General features: G+C 36.5%; 1 protein-coding gene across 7 annotated transcripts in view; it reads left to right on the top strand.

Moving 5' to 3' along the window:
- Positions 1 to 19,303, top strand: part of Frmd3 (FERM domain containing 3) — a 185,033-nt gene extending 165,730 nt beyond the window's left edge. For 4 of the 7 annotated variants that reach the window (XM_076934765.1, XM_076934766.1, XM_034503056.2 and 1 more), the window contains 3 exons: positions 3,937 to 4,392; positions 9,185 to 9,273; positions 19,082 to 19,303. In XM_076934765.1, coding sequence (XP_076790880.1) covers positions 3,937 to 4,392; positions 9,185 to 9,273; positions 19,082 to 19,249 — 713 coding nt within the window. In that variant the 3' untranslated portion in view covers positions 19,250 to 19,303. Of the gene's footprint in view, positions 1 to 3,936; positions 5,649 to 9,184; positions 9,274 to 19,081 lie in introns of those variants that run through there. The other 3 variants (XM_076934767.1, XM_034503055.2, XM_034503053.2) reach the window with 2 other exon arrangements.
- Positions 19,304 to 19,640: the final 337 nt, after the last annotated feature.

The raw sequence follows: 19,640 nt of genomic DNA, 5'->3' as shown, positions 1-19,640 counted from the left end.
TGATGATTAACACAGACACCAACAACTGTATGTAGGGTTTTTTGCATGATATTTTCCATTTAAACTATTTTCTGCTCTTAGGATCGAGCTACCAGAAGATATTGAGTGATTTTTTTTTTGAATGATAAAAAAGTGGGGGAATTATGAATAGTATTTTGTTTTACATTTGACACATTAATTTACCTAGTTGCACTTTTTTTTCGTAGTTAAGTTATTTTATTGGATATTTCATTTACATTTCAGATGCCATCCCCTTTCCTCTCCCTAAAAAACTCCTATCCCTTGCTCCCTTCTCCTTTTTGCTTTTACACAATTTTTTAATGTTAATCAAAGGTTTTATAAGTTTGGTAATGCTCAATAACAAGATGCCCATACAACCCGAAGTGTAACTCAATACCCAACCTACATATATCAACTATCTTTGACTGGCAGAGACACTCGAACATCTGCCTCCATGTTCCCCCTCCCGCCAGCTCTGGTCACCTAGCTCCTCCTCTCCTTATTCCTCCCACCTTAGCTACTGCTACATATCACCCTTACTGTTAAAATAAAACTTTTCTCTTAAAATAAAATTAGAGCATAACTATACCAATTTGTGTCAGTAAGGTACAAGATAGACCTAATACCCAGTCCATCATTTTGTTGACTAAGCAGAGCCTCTGTCATCTCTCCTAACTAAAAGACTTAGTTTTGAACCAGGCTTTTTTTTCTTGGCTTTAGAATGAATGTCAGCTGAAAACCATCCTCTCAAATCTTTTCTCTCAAAGTAAATAGCTGGGATTGGCTATGAGATTATAAGTCTTCAACCCCATCAGAAATCCAGAATGACTGAGTTAACTGAAATTATGGGAAGTACAAAGCATAGCCTCTAAAACTTAGCCAATTTCTAGAGACCGCTGTGTTGAGAACTGCACTACCCCATGCTTGTGGTCAAACATTGGAACCCTCACTGCCAAAAGGCTTGGTGGCTAAATTGTTAAAGCTTGCATTGCCCCAAGCTGCTCCAGTCGGCGGGTCGGGGTTCAGCAAGAGAGAGAATGAGGACTGACATGAGGAATGGAGACCAGACAGGGTGTGATTCAATCCCCTTTATTCTTTAGTCTCTCTTCCTAGTCCAAGTCCCAAGTCTTGAGTTCCTAGTCCCTAGTTCCTAGTTCTAAGTCTTTCCCAGTTCCAAGTTCTTTTTCCAAGTCTCAGTCTCGAGTACTAGTGTCTAATTCCTAGTTGCCTCTCTCAAGTCTCAAGTGCCTACTACTTCCAAGTTCTTCCTCCAAATGCCAAGTACCTAATACCTAATAATAATTTCTTCAGTCTGCCTCTCACCTTTTATATGTCTCACTTCTAAGCCATGCCTTTAAGTCACACCTTTAAGTCATGCCCTTAGGTCTTGTCTCTAAATCTGATCTCTAAGTCACACCCTTAAGTCACACACCTTTAAGTCTCACACACCCAAGGGAAAATCCTAGGTATCTAAAACAAGATGTTATCAGAGTGTGCTCAGCTGTTGTAGGCTATTGTAATCAAGTCTCTTGTCAGGGTATATGGCTCAAGATGGCTTCTTTGACAGTTGTGTCAATATTTTCTATGGTATCTTCTGTACCTGAGATTCTCTCTTCTATCTCTTGTATTCTGTTGGTGATGTTTCAGTCTATGGCTCCTGATCTCTTTCCTAGGTTTTCTATCTCCAGGGTAGTCTCCCTTTGTGATTTCATTATTGTTTCTACTTCCATTTTTATGTCCTAGATGGTTTTTTTCAATTCCTTCACCTGTTTGGTTGTGTTCTCTTGTAATTCTTTAAGGGATTTTTGTGCTTCCTCTTTAAGGGCTGCTACCTGTTTACCTATGTTCTTCTCAAATTCTTTGAGGGTGTTATTTATGTCCTTCTTAAAGTCCTGTATCATCATCATTAGAAGTGATTTTAAATCTGAATCTTGCTTTCCTAGTGATATGGGGAATTCAGGACTTTCTTTGTATGGGATAACTAGGTTCTAATGATGCAAAGTACCCTGGGTTGCTGATGCTTATGTTCTTGCACTTGCCTTTTACCATCTGGATCTCCTTAGTTCTACCTTCCCTGTCTCTGACTGGAGCCTGTCTTTCCTATTATTGTGGTTGTATCAGAACTGTGTGGGGTGGGTGTTACTACTGGGGTTAAAGCTGGGGCCCAAGATCTGCTCAGTGTTCAGGTGCAGACAGGAAGGATTCAGTGCTCCAGGCCAAGAGTGACTTCCTGGGTCCTAGTGGGTCCCGGTTACTCCCTGTTTGAGGCAGGTGTTGCTGTCTCCTTACCTAAGATGCCTGGGTTAGAGCTTCTGGGAGACTCGCTTCCTCTGGCTTCTGTGAGATTGGGGGCAGAGCTGCTGCCTGGGATCTTCTCAGAGCTCTTGCCTCCTGGTTGCAAATTTTATGTTGTATTTATTATCTATGCTTCATCATAGAGAACACTTCTTTGATGTTTTTATCACTTTGCATTGTTCACCTGAGACTCATAATTAACAGACACAGTTTTTAGCATAGATAAAATGGGGCAGGGGTGGAGAGTTGTCTCAGTGGTTAAGAGCACTGACTACTCTTCCAGAGGTCCTGAATTCCATTCCCAGCAACCACATGGTGGCTCATAACCATCTGTAATGGGATCTGATGCCCTTTTCTGGTGTTTCTGAAGACAACTACAGTGTAGTCATCATATATAGAGAATAAATAAATAAAATCTTTTAAAAAGAAAGGTGGCTAGATATCACATATGTAAAAAAAGGTTAATATTAAGAAAGACATATTTCACAATAATCGTTTTTAGAATTCCAAACACTTTAATCAATTTTATCAATTTGCCTTCTGAACATGTAGCTGTAGAAATGAACAGATAAGAATGGGATTAAAAAGCTGTAGATGTAAAAGCAACACTTAATAAATGTCTTCATTCTTCCAAAAATTTTACCAATAGATAAGTAAAGTTTCTTGGAAAATTTGGCCTAATTTATAAATAATAGCAAAGAAAATACTCTATCTGAAGGTAAAAAATATGTATTAAGCCAGGCGGTGGTGGCGCATGCCTTTAATCCCAGCACTTGGGAGGCAGAGGCAGACGGATTTCTGAGTTTGAGGCCAGCCTGGTCTACAGAGTGAGTTCCAGGACAGCCAGGGCTACACAGAGAAACCCTGTCTCAAAAAACCAGAAGAAAAATATGTATTAAAATGTTAAAAAGAGAAAATGCAAGTTTGTACACATCACATGGTTGCAATTGCAGGTAAGGATTATCTACTCCAAATGCTTTAAACCAAAATATATCAGATTTCATATTTTTTCTTCTGATTTTGGAACATTTGAGTATACTTTAATGCTTGAGTATTACTAACCTCAAGGTCTGAAATTCCAATGTTCATGGACTGAACTCTTTAATTTTTCTTTGCTTTAAATGTTCTGAATATCAGAACATTTCATACTTTGGACTTGTGAATTAGATAATAATTCAGTATACTAATAACAGAAATCCCAAAACTGTGCCTGGAAGGAAGAAGAGAGAGCAATACTTCACAATGACTACTCAATTGTCCCTGTTAGGCAAATTTACATAATACTCAATTGTGTCATTATGTTAACTCTAAAAGACCTTATTTGCAATTTTCATGTAATCCTGGGTCATTTTCACATGTTAAAGGCCTGACATTAGTTAGAGGTTTCCAGACCAGAATAATATGCTTAAATTTTGTATATACTTCAAAACTTTAAACAGTGTTGTTTATATTAGGCTTATTGTATTGAGCTGAGAACTTATGATGTAGCATCTGTTACTAAAATGATTACTTTTTTTCTAGTAACAGAATGCTACTGAACAATTTCACATATTCCTTGAACTTTATTTGATTCTACATACAGACTTTTGTGAAAGAAGAATATCTGAAATTTAAGCTTTATAAAATGATGTTTCTTTCCAGGTACCACATTGCCTAAAATGGATGTGTCTGAGCCCCTAATTGCCAGCTCACCAGTGAAGGGAGCTCAGTGTGCAGATCCTCCAGATGAAGACGAAGATAGAGTAAAAGAAGACCCCTTGACCATCTCGGAACTAGCATACAATCCCAGCGCCAGCCTGCTGCCTACCCCAGTGGATGATGATGAAATCAACATGCTCTTTGACTGTCCGTCCCGGCTTGAATTCGAAAGAGAAGACACGGATTCATTTGAGGAACTAGAGGCAGATGAAAATGCCTTTTTGATGGCTGAAGAGGAGGAGCTGAAGGAAGCTCGCCAAGCTTTGTCATGGAGCTATTCCATCCTGACCGGCCGTATCTGGGTCAACCCTCTAGTCAAGAGTTTCTCCAGGCTCCTTGTGGTGGGCCTGGGACTGCTGCTGTTTGTATTTCCCCTGCTCCTCCTCCTTTTGGAGTCAGGTATTGATCTCTCCTTCTTATGCGAAATCCGTCAGACACCAGAATTTGAGCAGTTTCACTATGAATACTATTGTCCCCTGAAGGAGTGGGTGGCTGGGAAGGTCAACATCGTCCTCTACATGCTGGGTTGTTCATAAAATTCATATCCTATAAGACAAAGGGCTATCTTCAATACTAGTATCATTTTCGATAGATGCTAGGTTTTGAATGGCCTTCAGTTGTCAAGAGGTACTCTTAGCTCTTGACTCTTAACTCTCTTAACTGACTGCTCAAACATTGAAATAAGTTTTCTGTACTTCGTTGAATTTAAGTCAATTTAAATCAAATACAGTACTTTGAGTTATCCTTCAAAAATGCAATCATGAAGTTAAAAAACAAAAAACCTTATCATACCATAATAATTTAACACATTGGAGTTAGGTATTTCTGTTTCTTTATTGTGAAGTATAATTAAAATCAGAATTTTAGGAAAAATACGAGGGGAATCTTTTTAATATAACCTTTGGTGAAAATAATGTCCTCTTACTAATGCCTATACGAATAAGTTGATGCTGAGTTTTTCTTTTAGTTTTTTTTTTAAAGAAAATATTTTTACGCGTTCTAACTATTTTGGTAAATTTTTAGCAAAAAAGAAGCTTTCTGGAATTATTTAAGTATACCTACTGTAAAACCAATGCACATGGAATTTTTTAATGTTTTGGCACCTGATTTTTTTAAAGATATTTTTTGGCTAACTAATCCATAATTTATTACCTGCATATGACTTTGAAAAAAATGACAGTAAAAAAGTATAGTAAATTCTCAAAACAGATGATTGAACTAGAAGATGTGAGCATGAAGAATATTGAGTTGACATTGTGTGGTCTAGTTTTCAGAGTTTGGACATGATAATCTTATAATTTCATTTGTGTCTGGTCCATATATTTGGACTGGGGAAGCAGAGTGTTTTTAAAAGAAATTAAAACTAATTGTAACAGTAAAATTGTAAAAAAAAAAAAAATAATAATAATAATAATAATAATCAACTAGTTAATTGTTATTGTTCACTAATCTGAATGAAAGCAAGCAGGAGTTTGGGAAATAAAAGGAAGCAAAGGAGTTCTGAGGAGCCTGCTAGGCAAGTGATGCTGAGCATATGGTTACCTTTATGGAAGTGATGCTGCTACATGGCACTCAATGTAAAGAGCTGTGCACTCGCTTTCTGAGTTCACAACATCATGTTTAGTTAATAAAAGTGGAGACATTTTTAAGGTGAATTTTTGGGACCCCTCATGCTTTTCATTGTAATTCTCTGGGTAAAATTTCAATGGGTGTGTGCATCTGTCTGTCTGTGGGTGTGTCTGTGTGTGTGTGTGTGTGTGTGTGTGTGTGTGTGTGTGTGTGTGTATGTGTGTGTATAAGACAGTGAAAGTATGTGAGGAAAGACAGATAGAAAGACAGAGATGGACAGAGAGACAGAGAATGAAGAGAGAGAAAGAGAGAGAGAGAAAGAGAGAGAGAGAGAATGAATGAATTTCCTTTATGGATTTCTTTAAGTTCTGAACTCTTGTGTAATTGAGGCTTCTATTGAAACAATGAATCACCAATAATTCACCAATTGTGTTTGGGTAAAGTCGACAACAGAAGATTAAAAAGAGACAAAAGAAATACATTTCTGAGATACATTTCTTCATGTCAGTGAACCCAAGACAGAAAAATGTCTGGTGTTTTCCATTCCTGGCCACTCACCAATACTGTGTTATAAGTAAGAAGCAAAGGAGCATGGATGGAGTTCACAACACAGTTTGTCCTATGATGAAAACATCTAATGCCTTTGGTTATAGAAACTGGGCGCACAGGCTCACTACAGCCTCGTCTACTCAGCACAGCTCTGAGTGTTTTATTAGGTATTATTTTGGAAAGTAAGCATTGAAAGTTAGCTCTGGGGACTTTGAGTTGAAGGCATCATAATATATACTTGCTATTGCATCCATGATTTATATTACTTAGAAATGAAACCACTTATCTTAGAAGTTTGCTTACTAATCAGCATCTTAATTGAAGTTTTAACTTTGAACTTTGAAGTCATACTCTCTGGCTTGGGTGTACTCCAGTGCAGTTGATTGAAAATTATTCACCCTTTTAATTGACCTTCATATTTCCCTTGAAGTGCTGACAGTTCATCCAGCTTATATCTTTCAAAAATAATGTTTAAGTTAAATAATATTTTTAAAATTATTGGGATAGCATATTTATATTATAAAATATAAAATGAAAATAAGAGATATAGCATGTAATTCATGTGTGCAGATTTGTAATGAGGAGCAAGATACAGATGGTTTTATCATTTATATCTTGCATCACCCTCCTCTTGAAGAACAATCCATTGCGAAGTCAAAATGCTTTTAGAGAAAGAGAGAATAGAGACTGTTAAATTCAAAGAATAACCATAAAACCTAACACTGGGTTCTTATTTTTAAACATGTTTTAGATTTGGTTTTATTTGGTTTTTGTTTATTTTGTGTATTTCTTTTCTCGGTAAGTGCTCTGCTGCATGTGTACCTGCCTGTCAGAAGAGGGTATTGGATCCCTTTATAGATGGCCTTGAACTATTATGTGGGCTCTGGGAATTGAACTCAGGACCTCTGGAACAACAGCTGGTAATGCTTAACTGTTGAGCCATCTCTCCAGCCTCACAAATATATATTTTAAAAACTAGAAGTTTGGCTAAAAAAGGATGAAGTTATAGACAAGAAGGGCATGCTTGTGAAAGAAATTGGGGCCTTTAAAAGGAAACCAATGAATTTTCATTGAGGTAATAGAAAAGAGCAAGCTCCTGGTATCAAAGAGAAAAAGATTGTGAGCAGAGAGATCTGGTGGACCCTGCTTTTCTCACGGTTTAGTCACTCAGGCATTCAGAGGCAACTCCAGTCAAAGTCCAAAAGAAGACTGGCAGACTGTCATATCATCCATATAAAAAAAATTTGTGAACTATGGAGATTTTACGTCTATTTCAGAGGAAGCACTGGAGGTCATACAGCAAGTGACAGAGTCAGGATCATACAGGCAGTCCCCAAAAGAAGATAAAGTAAAGCAGCAGATGTGAAGCCTTAGCTTAAATGGAGACTTAGTTCCCATTATATTCACACACCCTTATTTTTTTGAGGCAGGGTCTCTCAATGAACCTCAAATTAAATTAGCAAGTCCAGAATTACTTTCCTAAGCAGCCCCAGCACTGATGCAACCATACCTGGCTTTCTACATGGACACTGGAGATTTGAATTCAGGTCCTCATGCTTATGCAGCCACCAAGCCTTCTCTGTCCCCAACAAAAAATTTTGAATGAAGTTCTTTTTATTTTCTTCTGTTGTTTGTGAATTCTGTCATCATATTAAAACTATCTCCTAATTCAAAGTCACAAATATTTATTTCTATAAGTTTTGTAAGAGTTTATTATCATACTCTTACAAGTCGACTTATGGTTATGGTGACAGGGTGTACTGTGATTTAGTTGTTCTCAGAGCTGGTAAACAAAGTCCTCTATTGAAAATGTAGAAGAGATGTGGCATACATGAGGAGAGGATGGGAGCAGAGGGGAGGGGAGGGGAGAAAAGAGGAGGGATGGGGAGGGGAGGGGAGAAGAGAGGAGAGGTGGGGAGAGGAGAGGAGAGGAGAGGAGAGGAGAGGAGAGGAGAGGAGAGGAGGGTCTTGGGAGGGCAGAAATATAATGGATCAGAGAAATTCTGTGTAACTTGTTTATGAATTGTATCAAAGACTGGACATAATCCCAAATCAAAAGCTTAAAGGAGATAGGTGAGTATAGAGTTATGGTCCCCTAACTGCAGGCAACTTGCCTAATAGTATGAGACAAGCATTGGGCATGTTTCCTTAGGGCTGGCTATTTGCCCATGAAATAAGCCATAAAACAAAGCAAATTAGGATAGCATACTTGGGAATATGAAGAAATGAAGGCATGAGGTGGGTGACTGTCTACAGAAGGATAAGTTTAGGTCCTACTGGGTCTGAGATGGTTGGTATTGGTAAAAGTGTCTATAGCTTCCTGTGGTGACCTCAAGGTGGAGAGGGAGGCCAACAGTGGGTAAGGGTGCTTGCTCCACACACATGAGAGCTTGAGCTTGAATCCTCAGCATTCGTGTAAAACACCCAACATAACTGTGTATCCCAGTAACCTTAGGGAAGTGGAGATAGACAGATATCAATGAGGCCCACACCAGCCAGCCTAACTGACACAATAGCCTTTTGGTTCAGTGAGAGACCATATCAAGGCTATAATCTGGAGAATGACAAAGGAGGGCATCCAATGTCCTGCTCTGGTTCTGTATGCATATACAACACTCACATGTACCACACACATACATCATGTACACAACACACACATTAAAAAGTAAAGAAAGTCAAAGCTGTGAGCTGGAGGGTGGGGAGCAGGAGAGTAAGCAGGTTAAAAGCTCTCCTCGATGAGAATGTAGAAGCAAATGTTTAGCTGTAACATGAATGGTTCAATACTTCACTCCTGGCTCTCCAAACATCATTCCCCACAAAAATGGTTCTTGACACCCTCATCCACTTTGTTTTCTCTTTCTTTTTTTCTTTTGCCATGCTTTTTAAAAAATTTTTACTGATTGATACTTTTAAGAAGGGATATACCTTTTTCTAACTCAGAACTCAGATCTGAGGGGCCTCCTGTCTTCATAATTTTCCTAAAGGGTCTAGTTAACCTTCCAAGTGACGACCAACAAAGATAGTTAAAGTGGCTGAATTTGTGAATGACAAGCATGCATTATGTTTACACCAGGGCAGATTCAGGATCTCCCAAAAGAAGAGAGGAAAAAAAGGAAGGTGGGAATAAGAGACAAAAGGAGGAAGAGACATCAAGAGCTAAAAGTGAGTGTGAATGGCTCACTGGGTTTTATTTTGTTCCTTGGGAAATGTCAAGGGGCCATTTATTGGATATTTCTACATTCTGTGACCAAACTGCCCAATATAAACAATTTAAGGGGAGGGGACAGATCTTATTTTGATTTATAGTTTCAGTGGTGGAACGGAGAAGCATATATCACAGCATTTCCCCTGATTTTCTGCATATTTTTCAAGATACTCAGGCTGACAGTAAGATCAACCACCACTGGTCCTTTTATGAGTTTAACATCCAAGTGTAACACTGGGATCTTATAGTGTCATTTATTTACTACAAAATTAAAGCCTTTAAGAAATATCCATTTTTATTAGAAAACTTCATCAGTTGTTTGAATCAAATGAGGAATGAATTTGTCAACACACAGTATATAAAATAGAGAGATTGAGGTTTCAAAGCAAGTACACAAGTATGTGAATATTGCATATTATTGGTATACGTATATTTATAAAAGCTATGTATGTGTGTGTTTGTATAGATATAGCCCACATGCCTTTCACACATACTTATTTGTACTTATTTTGCCCCAGGTGAGGAATTTGTGGAACCCTATTTTTTTCTCTCTCTCTCGGATATCATGACTCTCCAGTTATTATTTTATGAAAGTATTTTGTGTATATTTGTGAATTTGTGAATACCCAGAGAGAGAGAGAGAGAGAGAGAGAGAGAGAGAGAGAGAGAGCAAGTGTACACACACTTGTCTTTAGTGTTAATATGAGCTTTATAATGAGAATGATATAGGTAAAGGATCATATATTTCTATCTGAGTTTGAAACATGTGTGTTATGTATTTACAGTATATTATATAGTTTGTCTAATATTTATGAACATAACTCTGAAAAGAATTTACAATGAGTTAATTTCTTTGAAATATCAAGAGATATGGGGGCTATACTACTACAATTTACAATGAGTTAATTTCTTTGAAATATCAAGAGATATGGGGGCTATACTATAGTTATTGGAGCTGTATCTTTGTATAGTGAAATTCTATGTCAACATCCAGATTGTTTGTCTGTTAATATGATAGCAGGAATCTCTAATAAAAATATTCTGGGGCAAATTTTTTCAATCACTCAGTTTTATTTTATGTAAAGTAATGGTTGGAAATTATAGGAGGATGTGTGATAGGTAATGGAGAATATTACCTAATATTCTACTAAAGTTACTAAGGCCCAAGCAGAAATATAAGCACTAGAAACTCACTTCAGTATAAAAGAAATCATTGGTAAAATTAAAGTATTAAGAAAGAGATATCTATGCTTTGGATGCAACTATTTTGTGCAGATTCATGATCTAAGCCCTACTTAGTCCATCACCACTATCTTTTTCAGCCATTTCTTCTAAGCAATCTCCATTTCTTTGTGACTCCTAGTTGACACACAGAATATGTTTTTACCAAAGACCCAGAGTCACCACATTTGCCTTGTCTGAAAAATCATTAAACTCAAAAAACAGATTAAAGACCACACGCTTCCTCCTTCCTATTCTGGTTTCATATCTCTCCAGACTTGTTCTTAAGCCTGTCGCTGTCTACTTACCTCAACCCCTCCTCCAAAACTACTTCTGCCCCTTTAGGAATTGGTCAAATCCAGGATCCAATGGATCCCTAGTCCTTCCCTGCTACACTTTCAGCCATTCCTTCAAGGTCAATTGCATTGCATTGTGACTCCCCATGGGCATATAGAATGCCTATCAGGACTCTCACAATCAACACACTAGGGTAGCAATCAGGGACGTCACAGCACCACATTTGGCTAGGATTCAGATGGGGCAACAGTAACCAAAGAAAAGAACACCCACACAGCAAAGGTAAGACATCATTCCAAATGTCATGATGCCTGGATCCCAGAAAAAATAAAAACACAGGTATTAAAGAAAATATTTATTGAATATGTTCTGAGGGAAGAAACTTAGCTGAAATACAAGTCTTCAAAATAGCAGAAAGTTTCTTATATGTTCAAGGACCTTAAAGATGATATAAATAAATATGTCAATGAAGATCATGGAAATACAAACAACTGAATGGAAAAGATGAAAATAATTCCAGACATGAAAATAGAGAAAGTAGAATCACTAGAAAAAAAAAACGCAAACTGAAATAAACCTTGAGATGAAAAACTCAGGATGTTAAAGAAAAAGCTCACGAGTAAGCCTCGGCAACAGATTAAAGAAGGGAGAAGTGCAGAGCTCAGTTAAAGAAAATGTTAAATCTTTTTTAAAAATTCAAACATAGAAACCAAGAAATGGGGAACAATATGAAAAGACTAAAATTAAAAATAATAGATACACAGAAATGTGAAGAAACCCAAGTCAAAGCCACAGATAATGCTTTAAACAGAAGAAAAATTCCCAATCTAAAGAAAGATATCAAAGTACAATACGCACAGAGAATATTAAATAAACAAGAACAGAAAAAAAAATCCCCATTGACACATACTATTCAAAACACTAAATGTACAGAACAAAGGATATTGAAAGCTGCAAGGGGAAAAAAGTAATATAACATATAAAGGAAGAACCATTAGAATAATAACACTGATTTTTCAATGAAGACTCTGAAAATTAAAAGGGCCAGATGGATGTTATGCAAACTCTGAGTGACCACAGATGACAGTCCAGACTATTATACCCAGAACAACTATCATTTACAACCAACAGAGAAAGAAAATCATTCAATGCTGGAAGCACATTTAAGCTATGCCTACTAATATAGCTCTATAGAAAGCAATAGAAGGAAAACTTCAGTCTGAAAGCTAACTGCACGCAAGGCAACACAAGTAATAACTAATCCCATAACAATCAAAAAGGAGAGGCAATGAACATACCATAACAAAATAGTAGAAATTAATAAATATTGTTTATTAATAATTCAATAGTAATGTTCTCAGTTCCCCAATTAAAAGATACAGTAACAGTATATTTTCAATGTATATAAAAATGTGCATAAAAATGCCAGAGTAAATTAACATCATAAACCAAATGATTGTAGCAGACATCTATAGAGCATTCTACTCAAAAACTGAAACAAATCACTTGCCAGAACTCATGGAACTTTCTCCAAAACAAAGCAAGTTTAAACAAATATTTAAAAATTGAAATTCCACATATCAGTGTAACTCACATCTACAAACTAAAGCTAGCTATCTACAATAGGAATGAGTATACAATAGGAATAAGCATGCAATAGGAATATCTACAATAGGAATAAGGATACAATAGGAATAAGGCTACAGCCTGGCGGTGGTGGCACACGCCTTTAATCCCAGCACTTGGGAGGCAGAGGCAGGCAAATTTCTGAGTTCGAGGCCAGCCTGGTCTACAGAGTGAGTTCCAGGATAGCCAGGACTACACAGAGAAACCCTGTCTCGAAAAAAACAAACAAACAAAAAAAAAAAAGGAATAAGGCTACAATAGGAATATCTACAATAGGAATAAGAATACAATAGGAATAAGGATACAATAGGAATATCTACAATAGTAATAAAGATACAATAGGAATATCTACAATAGGAATCAGTATATAAACTCATGGAAATTGAATAACTCTTCTTCTGAATAAAAAATAGGTCTAGAAAGAAATCTAGAAGGAAATTAAAAACTTTACAAACTGAGTGAATATGAAAACACACCATAACAAAACCTAAGGGACACAAAGAAGGCAGTTCTACTCTTAGACAAGCTCTTAACAATAAATCCCTACATAAAACTATTAGAGAAATCTTATATTACTAATTCAATCACATGTCTAAAATCTTTATAAAAACAAGAAAAAATAATACGCAAAAAGAGTAGATGGGAAGAAATAATCAAATTCAGCACTGAAATCATAAAATAGAAACAAATAAGCAATCAAAAACAATGCAAAAAAATCAATGAAAGAATTGCTTCACAAAACAAAAATCAAACAAACAAAAAAAATCAACAAGATTGACATACCCTCAGCCCAATTATCAAAAAGATGGAGAAAGAAGATCCAAATGTATAAAATTCAAGGTGAAAATTGAGACATGATAACTGTTACCAAGGAACTTTAGAAGATCAATGACATATTTTAAATTTCTTAATGTATATGACCTACAAAAGTTAAATCAAGGTAAAATAAATGATTTAAATAATCCCCAAACCCTAGTGAAATGTAAGCGCAATTAAAATCTCCCACCCAAAAAAGCTCAGGGCCAGAAGTATTCAGTACAGAATCTACCTAGTGTAGACATTCAAAGAAATAATGTCAATGGTTCCCAAATTATTCCACAAAATAGGAACTGAAAGAACATTTACAAATTCTTTTTATGAAAGAATCCTAATCACTGATACTGAAAACGCAAAGTCCCAACAAATAAAAAGAAAATTACAGAATAATATTCCTTGTGAAGATATGTTTTTGTTTCTATATTTTGCTCCTATTCTGTTTCTAGAAAAGTTTCTACCTTTTCTATGAAGAGACACCATGAACAAGGCAACTTATAAAACAAAACATTTAATTGGTGGCTTGATGGCTATTTCAGAGAATGAGTTTGTAATCATTATTATGGTGGGAAGTAGGCAATATACAGATAGGCATGGTGTTACTGCTCAAGAGCTTATATCTTATCTGAAATTTAGAAAGAGACAGACAGACAGACAGACAGACAGACAGACAGAACCACAGACACTGGGTCTGCCATAAACATTTGAAACCTCAAAGACCATCACCAGTGACACACCTCTCTAATCAAGGCCACATCTTGTAAGACTTCTTGTGGTAGTCTGAGTAAGAATGTCTCCTATAGGTTTATATAGTTGAATGTTTAGTCACTAAGGATGGAAATATTTGAAAAGATGACAAGGATTAGAAGGTGTGGCATTGTTGATGTAGGTGTAGTCTTTTGGGGGAGAAATGTGTCATGGAGATGGGTTTGAGGTTTCAAAAGCCCATGATAGGTCTAGCTCTCTCACTCTATCTCTATCTCTATCTCTATCTCTATCTCTATCTCTATCTCTATCTCTATCTCTATCTCTATCTCTATCTCTATCTCTCTGTTTCTCTCTATCTCCCTCCCTCTCTCCATAATGATAATGGACAGCCTGTGAAATTTTTAAAAGGCTCCCAATTAAATACTTTCTAAGAGTTGACATAGTCATGGTGTTTCTTCACAGCAATAGAACAGCAGTAGACTAAGAAATTTTCCAAAACAGTTCTATCAGTTAGGAACCAAGCATTCAAATGTATGAGTATATGGGAGCTATTTGTAGTCAAACTGTCACATTGTAAGGGCAAAAATGTTTTTAAAATACCTGCAAACAAAATTACAGAACACATGAAAGAATTATACATCATGATCTAGCTGAGTTCATTCAGATATGCATGGATAGTTCATCATATGTAAATCAATAAATGTAACCCATCATGTAAAAAAAAAAAACTGAAAGACAAAAACCACATGATCATAGAAGTAAAGACCTTTGATTCCATGCAACATCCCTTAATAATCAAAATCTTTGGAGAAAGAGGCATACGAAAGATATATCACAGCATAATTTACAAGCTTGTAGATAACATGAGTTGAAATGAGAGAGAAATTCAAAACATTTCCACCAAAATCAAGAAAATGTCAAGAATGTCCACTGTCTTTATACATATTCAGTGTAGTATTTGAAGTCTTAGGAAGAGCACTAAGACAACTGAAGGAGATCTCGGAATATACAGAAGAAGGGTTTCTTTCACCAGAAAACTCCTACAGCTAATAAACACCTTCAGCAAAGTACTGGGATACAAAATTAACAAACACACATATAGATAGATAATAGAAAGAAAGTAGATAGATACATAGACAGAGAGAGAGAGAGAGAGAGATAGAGAGAGAGAGAGAGAGAGAGAGAGAGAGAGAAAGAAAGAAAGAAAGAAAGAAAGAAAGAATATCAATCTCCAATTTTTGACAATGCGGCCAGAAATATATGCTGGAAAAAAAGAAAGCATCTTCAACAGATGGCACTGGTCAAATTGGATGACTGCATGTAGAAGAATAAAAAATAAGTTTGAGTTTATCTTCTTACACTAAACTCAACTCCAAGTGGATAAAGGACCTAAACAGAAGACCAGATAATCTAAATATTATATAAGATAAAGTGGAGGATAGGCTTGAATTCATTGACACAGGGAAGGATTTTCTTAGCAGAACAACAGTAGTATAAGCACTAAGACCAAAAATTAATGCATAGAGCCTAATGAAGCTAAAAATAAATAAATAACTTCTGTGCAGCAAAGGATACCATCGTGTGTGCAAAAATGTCAGCATATAGAGTTGGGAGAAATCTTCATCAATTGTACATGTAATCAAGGTATCTAGAATATATTTTAAAACTAAACATTAAGAAAACAAATATTCCAATTAAAAATGAAGTATAAAGTTAAACAGGGAGTTCTCAAAAGATGAAAGACTGAGAAGTATTTAAACAAATGTTCAACATTCTTAGCGATCAAAAAATGAAAATTAAAAGTACTTTGAGATTTAATTTTGTGCTAGAGAGATGGCACAGCTATTAAAGGATGGGCTCACAGCAAAAATATGAGATCTCATCTTATTTCAGTCAAAATGGCCAACATCAATAAAGCAGATGACAGTATTTGCTGACAAGAATGTGAGGAAAGGAGAAAATGTTCATTTCTGGTAAGAATTCAAACTGGTACAGATACTATGGACATCAGTGTGGAAGTTCTTCAAAAAGCCAAAAATTGATCTACCACAAGCTCCAGCTATACTGCTATTGGGCATACACCCAGAGGACTCTACATCATACCACAGAGGTGCTTACTTCTCCATATTTATCACAGCTCTATTACTAATAGCCAAGAAATGGAAACAGCCTATAAGTCCATCAACTGATAAATGAATAATGAAAATGCAGTACATTAAAATAACACTATTATTTAGCTGTTAACCAAGAAGAAATTATGAAATTTTCAGGGTTTCAGAATTAAATGAATAGAGCTAGAAAAATGTTATCTTCATGGAGGTAACCCAAACCCAAAAAGAAAAATATTACATGTATTCTCTTATATGTGAATGTTAGCTTTTAAACTTTATCTATTTTTGTTTAAATCAAAAATAAATACAAAGGTTAGACACCTAGTAAGAGACCAGTAGGGGAAAAGAAGGTCTCCTAAGGAAAGGAAAATAGAATAGTGTGTTATAAAGAGATAAAGGGGGTGACTAGAAAAGGAGGATTAAATGAGGCAGAGAATAGGATGGCAAGATAAAGAAGAGAATATAGGAAGGGAAAACAAATATACTGAAAACCTTTTGAAAAGCCATACAGAAACCTACAACTGTAGATGCTTCCTAAAAATATATACATATATGAAACGAATTGAAATAGAGTCACCATATAATTAGAGAAAGCTATGCCAGCAGGTTAAACTCCCAGTGCTTGGGATTGATTACATCTTATAGTTTCACTGGACAAGGGGTTCATATAGACACCCCTACAAAACATCACAAGCCAAGACTGTTTGTTAACTTTCACAACCACTTGAACACGAAGAAATTGAGCTGGTGCCCAACTAGAAGTTTCACACTACTGACTAGCATCATGGTACAAAAATGTACTTTGTGCACTGCTGACAAAGAAAGTTAATCATCAATATTGCCCAGCTACAAACCCGTAACCTATAATAGTATACTGGTATGATAGTGGCACAAACGTTATGGGACAAACCAAACGGAGATAGAACCAGGATATCCAGGAGATAGAACCTATCACTGATATTGCTATGTGGTCAACATCCTGAAACTAGATAGGCTACAGGCCCTAAGAAAAAAACTTCTACTAAAGGAACATAAAATAAAATCACTCCTAGTGGCATACTACTACACATTTAGATCAATGCACTGCTCAATCCTCATTGGAGAAACTTTTTGTAATTCATGGTAATTGACTCAGAGACCTACAACTGGACTTATGCAGATAGTGAGAGAGTTTGGGGGCATTTAGACTTTAATGAGATGTCATTATTAAATCCTGTCTCTCAAGGCGCAGGGATATATACAGAAAGGGAGGTGTCAAGAGCCAGAGGTGGTGTGTGACTCCAAGGAAACAGTATCTACAAAGCACAACAGGCTGAATACTCACTTACTCATAGAAACTGGGAGGCATCCACAAAACTTGCAGAGATTCAAAACAAACAAGATCTTAAAGCTAAGAAGTGAACACAAAGTCCTAGCCCTAACCAAGAAGGTATTTGATACCCACTAGGAAATGGAAAACCAGTTTTCTACAGTGGAGTGTCACTAGGTAAATGAACCAAACTCCAGCGAAGACCCCATGCCCAGGAGTAGTTGAATAAACACAAAATGAATTCATCTTTTTTTTTTTTTTTGGTTTGGTTTGGTTTGATTTGGTATGTGTTTTTTCTTTATCTTGTTTGTTGTGACCTTTGTTTTTGTTTTGTGTGTGTGTGTGTGTGTGAGAGAGAGAGAGACAGAGAGAGAGAGCGAGCGAGAGAGAGAGAGAGAGAGAGAGACACAGAGGTGAAAGAGTGGGAGAGAAAATTGAGAAAGAAAAAAAAAACATGGGTGGCTAGGGAGGTGAAGAAGGTTTGTGAAAAGTTAGAGGAAGAGAAAGAATATAATCAACATATATTGTACATAAAAATAACAAAAAAAGACAGAAAATAAACAGAAAAATAGGAAAGATGATTGGTTTTTAGAGTGCTAGAAATTAGAAGTTACACCACTGTCTAGAAGGAGTTCCTTTTCCAGAAACAATTGTTATCAAACTCTTCAGTGTTGTGCTTGCTATGAAACTCCTCTATCAGTCACAAGCTTGAAAGAATTTTACTATTGTACTTTGGCTGCCCCTCTAATGTGTACTCTACAGCTGTAGCAGATCTTCAGATGGGTTCTGGCGTGAGCAACACCACTCTTCACACAGCTACAGAAGGAAGACTGTATAATGTGAACTAGGAACAGTCCCTTGTTGTAGTTGTTTCCTGGATGTGTTGGGTTTTTCTTACTCAGATCTCCTTATAAAAACAGAGTCCAGAGTAGAAGACATAAAAAGAGGTCAGAGCTTAATGCTTAATGGTCAGATGACTTAGGAGCTTACACTCCTGTGAAGGTATTGACACTCACTGACATTTAGAGATTCATATGTAGCCTAAGGCTTAGAAACAATTAGTGCCTTTTCCTGTTTAAATTATATCGTGCATTATTTAGTGATGTGGTCACATGAGGACAGAGAAATATGTTTTTCTTTGGCTGAATAAAGCGGAAATCATTTTTGATAATCAGTCCTAAGCCTCGAATCAACCTTTGATTTCCTAAGGGACATATGCAATAAAATGTGTATACATTGTGTCTAGAGTTCCAAAGATACAAGTAAATGTGGAGAAATTGGGTACATAGGGCATTTTTTTCAGAGGCAGGTTGAGTAACTGTCCATAGAGCCTAAGGGATCCAAGAGCCTAAGATCCAAGAAGGGATCCATTTACTTACTAAGCAGTATATTGAGTTTCTGACCCAAGTTGACATCTACTTTTCATTTTTACCTTATATTTTCTGCTGAGTCAAATAGAAGAAGGCTCTCTCACAACATTCCCAACCTAACATGCAAGTACTGGTGAGATGCTTTTACATATGGTGTGCCTTCAGGGATGGTTGTAGTTGATGGGACTTGAGCATCTTTGGGCTGACTTTCTCTACTTGAGGGAGATAATGTGCTGGTGGTCCCTTCTTACTTATCCTCCTACTTCTCTCTCTTTTCCTGTCTGTCTTGGACCTGCTTTTGGACTTCCAGTCTCTATGCCATAAAAAGACTCAACAGGACCTGCAAATGGTGGACCCATCCAATACCAGTTCTCCACATTTCAACCTCTCTCTCTCTGACTGGGTGGATAAATTTGTGAGCCAACCAAGAAGGCTCAGCTGTCATCACTTCAGAGAGGAAGAAGGAAACTTCACTTAGCCTCAGACTTCAGGTGCATTGACCCATCCATTAGTAAAGCTGATTTGAACCATCTTCTGGCCATTGTGTCTTTTATCTGCTGGGAATTTGGAATGGTTGGTGGTCGTGGGTAATACTTATGACTCTCAATTTCTAATGTCACAAAAACAAAAGTTTACAGAAGGTTGGTCTTGGCTAAGCCTTAGGCATCAGAGGATGTTTGTCACCAACATGGGTCCTCACAACCTTCATGAATGAGAGAAGGAACTAGAAATCAGTAACTAATAAAGAGTTGGTTCGAACCATATTTCCCTATTCTACACCATTAGTTACCACAAATATCTTTTTAGAAAGGGTGCCAAAGTCATTTTCATGGTTACAGAAATATACTCTTAATAGATATTTTCTGTAG

The sequence above is a fragment of the Arvicanthis niloticus genome, chromosome 5 (genome assembly GCF_011762505.2).
Source record: "Arvicanthis niloticus isolate mArvNil1 chromosome 5, mArvNil1.pat.X, whole genome shotgun sequence".
Taxonomy (NCBI): domain Eukaryota; kingdom Metazoa; phylum Chordata; class Mammalia; order Rodentia; family Muridae; genus Arvicanthis; species Arvicanthis niloticus.
The sequence above is the reverse complement of the archived record's forward strand: the minus strand, read 5'-3'. Positions and strand labels throughout refer to the sequence as shown.